The sequence below is a fragment of the Falco peregrinus genome, chromosome 4, assembly GCF_023634155.1.
Source record: "Falco peregrinus isolate bFalPer1 chromosome 4, bFalPer1.pri, whole genome shotgun sequence".
Classification (NCBI taxonomy): domain Eukaryota; kingdom Metazoa; phylum Chordata; class Aves; order Falconiformes; family Falconidae; genus Falco; species Falco peregrinus.
Genome location: NC_073724.1, coordinates 47,247,940 through 47,254,338, shown reverse-complemented (window position 1 = coordinate 47,254,338; position 6,399 = coordinate 47,247,940). Strand labels below are relative to the sequence as shown.

At 63.8% G+C, this 6,399-nt stretch overlaps 1 protein-coding gene across 1 annotated transcript; it reads left to right on the top strand.

The window, feature by feature from the left end:
* Positions 1-295: 295 nt before the first annotated feature.
* OLIG2 (oligodendrocyte transcription factor 2) lies at positions 296-1,734 on the top strand. Its single transcript, XM_055802529.1, is given in 3 exon segments — positions 296-364; positions 699-1,266; positions 1,268-1,734. Coding segments are annotated over 2 exon segments (882 nt in total). The 5' UTR covers positions 296-364; positions 699-735; the 3' UTR covers positions 1,619-1,734.
* Positions 1,735-6,399: the final 4,665 nt, after the last annotated feature.

The following is a 6,399-nucleotide window of genomic DNA, read 5'->3' as shown; positions in this document are numbered from 1 at the left end:
CCGCCCCCCCAACAGCTGTTCCCGGCGCTGTCATTGTTGCATTTTATTATGGATTTGACAAAAGTCCCTCCCCCCCACCGCGCCCCCCCGCCGGGCTCCCCGCGCCGCGGCCGGCCGTCGTCCCCCCGCCCGCCCGCCCCATCGAGCCGGACCGGCCCCGGTGACATCAGATGCCCCCCCCCGCGCCCCCCCCCCCCCCCCCCCCCCCGCCGCCGCCGCCGATTGGCGCAGCCCCCCTCCCGCCCGGTGACATCGTTCCTCCCCGGCGCGGCTATAAAGCCGCCGCCGCCGCCGCCGCAAGGTGCGCGCTGCTGCCGTGCTCGCCCGTCTCGGCGCGCCGCTCCCTACGGCCGCCCCGCGCACGGTAAGTGCCCCCCCGCGCCCGCGCCCCCCGGCGCGGCACCCCCCTAGCCCCCGGCCCGGCGGAGCGGCGCGGAGGGAGGGACGGGACGGGGCGAGATGGGATGGGATGGGATGGGATGGGATGGGAGGCGCGGCGAGGCGCCCCCCACCTCGAGGGCGCCCCGCGGCTGGCGGGGAGGGGAGGGTGGGCAGCGCGGCCTGCCCCGCCGAGGGCGTCTCTCCGCGGCCCCGCGGAGCGGGATCGCCGACGTGGCGGGCGGGCGGCGGCGGCGCCCCGCCAAGTTTCCGCGGGCGCTGACTCGAGGCCGCCTGCGGGCTCTTTCCCCTCCCCGCAGGCAGCCCGGTGCGCGCCGCCTTCCCGCCCGCCGGGCCATGGACTCGGACGCCAGCCTGGTCTCCAGCCGCCCGTCCTCCCCGGAGCCCGATGACCTCTTCCTCACGGCCAGGAATAAAGGCAGCGGCGGGGGCTTCACGGGCGGCACCGTGTCCAGCTCCACGCAGAGTGACTCCCCGCCGGAGCTGAGCGCCGAGCTGCGCAGCGCCATGAGCGCTGCAGGGGTGGTGGTGGTGGACAAGTTGGGCTTCAAGTCCTCGTCGTCCTCCTCCTCCTCGTCCTCCTCCTCCTCCTCCAAGAAGGACAAGAAGCAGATGACGGAGCCGGAGCTGCAGCAGCTGCGGCTGAAGATCAACAGCCGGGAGCGCAAGCGGATGCACGACCTGAACATCGCCATGGACGGGCTGCGGGAGGTGATGCCCTACGCCCACGGCCCGTCGGTGCGCAAGCTCTCCAAGATCGCCACGCTGCTCCTGGCGCGCAACTACATCCTCATGCTCACCAACTCCCTGGAGGAGATGAAGCGCCTGGTCAGCGAGATCTACGGCGGGCACCACGCTGGCTTCCACCCCCGCCGCCTGCCCCGGCGGCATGGGTGCCCACTCCGCCCCGCTGCCCGGCCACCCGGGCCACCCCGCCTCACACCCCGTACACCACCCCATCCTGCCCCCCGCCGCCGTCTCCAGCGCCTCCCTGCCCGGCTCCGGCCTCTCGGCCGTCAGCTCCATCCGCCCCCCCCACGGGCTCCTCAAGTCGCCCTCGGCTGCCGCCGCCGCCGCCGCCCCGCTGGGCAGCGGCTTCCAGCACTGGGGGGGGATGCCCTGCCCCTGCAGCATGTGCCAGGTGTCGGCCCCGCCACACCACCACGTCTCCGGCATGGGCACCGCCAGCCTCCCCAGATTAGCCACCGACACCAAATGAGCCCCTCGGCGGGGCCGCCCCGCCGCGCCCCGCGCCGCTCCGCCACCTTCAGGACCTACAAACGCGCCCCTCCGGCGGCAGCCCCCCTCCCCCCACCCCGGCCCCGCTCCCGGGGCCGTCGGAGGGGCGGCGGGAGCGGATGGAGCCCGGCCCGGGGTCTGCCCTGCTCCCCAAACGGCGGGGACAAGCACCCCGACACAAGAAAATGCCCGTGCATCTTGTTTATTTTTCATTTTACGTTGTTGTCGGTGACTTCGTTAGGAGGGGAAAATAGCCCTAGGCTCGTCGCGAATGGAGGACCCAAAACTGCAGAGGGGCTTCTGCTCGTTTGTTTGTTTGTTTGTCCCCCTCCCCCTCTCCCGCTTTCGTTTCTACACGTAGAGCCTCCGGAGCCGTTCCTGGGTCACGTCCCGCCCCGGAAAGCCCATCCCCGGGGCGTTCGGCCGCCGCTCCGGTAGGTCCGGGAGCAGGCGGGGAGCAGCGGCCCTCCGGCTGGAAGCGTAGCCGGGCAAGGCGGCTTCTTCCCCCCGCTCCCCCGCCCGCCGGCGGTTCCGCCGGTTTTCTTTCTGGTTCGGGATTTGTAAATATACCGTCTGACGATAACGATGCAAGTCCGCTCTGCCTGAGCTTTCCGTCCGTGCACTTGTACTGTGTAAGCCTCATGAGTGAATAAGGGGTCGGTTTGCCTTGATTTCGTTGGTTTGGGTTCTTGGGGTTTCTTGGGTTTGTTTCTTGGGTTGGTTTTTTTTTTAAGCCTATAACACGTGGTTTTTTGTTTGGTTTTTTTGGGGTTTTTTTTTCGTTCCTGCCACCTTTAACAAAGTTTGAACTCGTTAATGCTCTTTCTGTGTAGGAACTTTCACACTGTCCGTGTTGCAATACTGAGAACTTGGGCTTGTTTCTGAAATAACAACTTTTCTTATCGCTGCCCCTTGCAGAGATTTTATCATCCGTTTATTTTTGTAAAAAAAAAAAAAAAAAAAGTAAAAAAGAAAAAAGTTGCTAAATAATATTTATTACTTGTTTGGTTGCAAAAAAAAAAAAAAAAGTGATCCACTGTTGAGATTTTAAATAAAAAAAAAAAAAAAGCATTTTAAAGAAATGACCTTTTTCTCTTCCTTGCTGTTCCGAGGCAAGCGGGGAGGCGGAGGCGGGTGCCGGGTGCGGGGCGGCGGCGGGACAGCCGGCGGGTCACCGGCCGCAACGCGGGGAAGGGACGGGAATATTCTAGGCGCATCCTTGCCTTTTCCTTAAGTTTCTTGTTAGTTTGCTTCGCCGGCTAATCGAAACCGTTTGGTTTGGGGTTTGTTTTGGTTTTTTCCCTTCATTTGTTTCTCGCAGCGCAAGGGCGGCAAGGAAAGAAACAACTGTTCCTGGGTTCGTAATGTGACAATTTTTGTCTTCTGAACCCAGCGCTTGACAAGAGCTAAATATTAAGTCGGGGAAAGGAAACATTAAACTTGGCGGTGAGGTGTTTGCTCACTGTAGTCGCTTCTGCGCAGTTGACCTTCAGCCAAAAACCACGCAAATGAAAATCCACTGAAAGGAAAATTATGTGGGGACAGTCGAGACAGTCTTCCCCCCCCCACCACCCCGAAGGTGATAGTATCTCTCGCCCGTGTGTATTTGTAGCAGACCTGTACTCAGGTATTTGGGCAGGAAATACTTCGCCCTCCCGCAGACCCCAGGGAAAGGGCTGTCTTCACGCACCTAGGGTGCGGGCGCGGAGCAGCCTGTGGCTTCCCCTTTTCCCTCAAGGAGAAGGGGAACAGCCCAAGCGAATCCCAGTTTGGGGTTTTTTTTGAGGAAAAGGAGGCCGGCAGCCCCCGGCGGCGGCGGCTGCCCCCGGGGGGGGCCGTGCCGAGCCGCGGGGCTCCCCGGGCGCGGTTCCCACGGTCCCGCCGCCCGCCGCCCCGGGGGGCCGCTCCCGCCCGGCACCGCGCTCCGGGTGGGCAGGGGGACCGCAAGCCCCCCAGCCTTGCCCAAGCAAATCCTTGCTCATCTCTCTCTAGACCGAAAAAAACCTAGACAGCTATTTAGAATAACTAGCTAGCTACATACGCGTAAATACAAAACAGTATATAAATATATATATATAATTTTTAAAAAAAATATATAACAGGCCAGGGAGGAATTTTGGGCTCACAGACACTCGCGGGGGTATGAAAGCGAGTCCGGCCCCGGGGGACCGTGGTTTTTTACGGTGTAAAGCGAAGCGGTTTGCAGGCGGCCGGGGCGGGCTGGGGTCCCCGCGGGGTGCGGACCGGTCCCGGCGCGACAGCCCCCTCAGGCTCCTGCCTGGCCGGTTTGCTCCTTCCTTCCGCGGCTCGCTCCACTCCAGTCCTTTCAGGGGAGGGAAGAGGGGCTGGGAAAGGAGTGCCCCCCACCTCAGCATCCCCCCAGCAAAGACGAAAAATAGCCCTCCTCCTTCTCCAGAGATACCCAGTCCAATCCCCCCCGGCCCCTGGAGAGAAGCTCCCCTTCCCAGCACCCTCAGTACCGATTTTAGCAAACAAAACCCGTTTAACACCGGGAGGAACGAAGCCCCGGGGACCAACGCCGAGCATCCCACTGATGGCCCAAGTGCCTTCTCCACCAGGAGAGCTGGCCAGGACGCCGGCGGCCAGGCAGGCTCCGGCGCTGCCCTTCGCTCTAAGGCCGCCTTAGGGTGCTAGCTCTGTGGCGGCCCGCGGCTTTGAAGGCGATCCTTGTGGCACAAGACCCTCCGCTTCTGCCTCCGCCGGCGGGGGGGCAAAAAGTCGCGCAAAACAGGGGGCTGGCAGCCAGGTATCTGCCAGCGGCTTGGGACGGTCCCCACGACGGCCGCCCTTCTGCCAGGCTGCGCTGCACGCCGAAGGCCAGGCTGGGCCGGAGAAGGGACAGAGACCACCCCAGTCCCCGCCAGAGCGCAGAGGCAAAGGCTGCTCCTCCACCGAGCCCGAGGCGGCGCGGGGATGCTGGGGAGCTCCCGTCAGCCCAGCCCCGGCTAAGGGTGTTGCCCCTCTCCCCCGGTTTTGTTGCTGGAGCCCCGCTACCGGTGCCCCGCATCCCCTGGCCCAGACCTGCCGTCGTTGCTTCTCCCAACCCCCAGCTGTAGGGAGGCCGCAATAAGCAGAGCAGCTTTCCCAATTAGCAGGGCTCCGGCGAGGGAGTGCTGCTGCGGAAGAAGGGCAGGAGCAGGTGAGAATTAGAGGGAGCATCATTAGGAGCTGTTCTTTGTCTCTATTAAAGGCAATAATTAGCACCCTGACAGATGCAAAAGTCGGCAGCGGCCAGAAGCTGGCAAATCCTGCTCGTCTGCCTTCCCGGCCGCGCTCCCCCACCCAGAGGGGCCTTTCCCCGTCGCTAACAGGTGGCCCCGGGGAGTCCCGACGGGCAGCGCCGCCCCTGCGGGGAGGGCAGTCCGTGGGGATCCGGTTCTTTTGCGGGGGCATTTCGGCCCCGGCGGGCCCCGCGGTGGCAAAAGCAGCGAGGACAGCGCCTCTCCCCCCTCCCCCCCGGAGACCCCTGCCCGCCCGCTGCCACTCAGGCTGGGGCTGAGCACCCCCACGGCGGCGGAGGGAGCCCCGCGGCCGGGCCGGGCCGCCAGCTGTGCTCCCCCGGCCCCCTCCTCCTGGGCTACCTGCAAATGAAATTAGGAGCCGGGCCGGGCCCCCGACGCCCTCCCGCCTGCCTGGTTCCCCATATGCTCCCCTGCACCAGGGAGTGCCCCGCAGCGCTCCCCCGGTCGCGTTGCCGCAGTGGAGCCGCGGCTCCGGGCAGATAGGGTTACGGGGCGGGGGGAGCCCATATGCTCAGCGCCCACCGGCGGGGCTGCCGCGGGTCACCTGTGTCCCCAGCCGGGCTGGGAGCCCGAGGACCCGCGTTGCTCCCCCCTGAGCTGGAGCGGCCACCCTAATTTTCAGGTTCCCACCCTGCTGATCCCCGTTCCTCTGAATCCAGCCTTGTTTTCCATGCAAGCTGGCAGGGCAGACCCCTCCGTCTTTTTCAGGCTGCCTCAGGTCTCTAGCGACTTGCCGTGACAGGAGGAGGGAGCCCCTGCCCACGTAATCCATGGTCCCACTCGCGCCCTTGCCCACCCGTTTCCTTTCCCCTTCCCCAACCTCCTCCCCACGTTCTCCTTCTCTTCCCGAGCTCTCCCTTCCACCACCACCACCCATCCCCACCCCCGCCCCCCCAGGCACAGCACAGGCAGCGGGGAAAGGGGCAGCCAGGGCTCGGCAGCACATTTAAGGCATGAACAGCAGTGCCTCAGGGAAGCCAGGGGAACAGAAAGGTTTGCCATGCCAGGGCACCCAGGCAGCTCCTCCACCTTTACGGGTCCCCCCGCCGTTCTTGTCTCGTTTCAACAGGGGATTTCTTCAGCCTCTGCCTGGCAGGTTTTAAGCCAAGTCACCCAAAATTTGCTGTGAAACCCTAATGGTGGCGTGCTGCTCCCTCCAGGCCCGCAGCTTCTGCGAGGCACGTGTGCCTCTCCCGCAGGGGGGGTATCAGGGGACCAGCTCTGCTGGCTGGCGATTTGGTCCTGTGGGATGGGATCTGTCAGTCCCCTGCATGGGCCTGCAGGATCCCTTCCTTTTCACTTGAATGAATGTTTGGAATGAATATCCAAATCCGTCTCAACATTTTTCCAAATATCAGTCTTTCACAGAAAGAAGTGGTTCTTTTGTATCTACAACTCTCCCCCCAGTAATACAAACTAGGGCCCGCTCAGAGCAGGAGCCATGGGCAGGGTGAGGTATGCAAGCACAGGTTACACGCATCTAGTTATAAGTTGGATA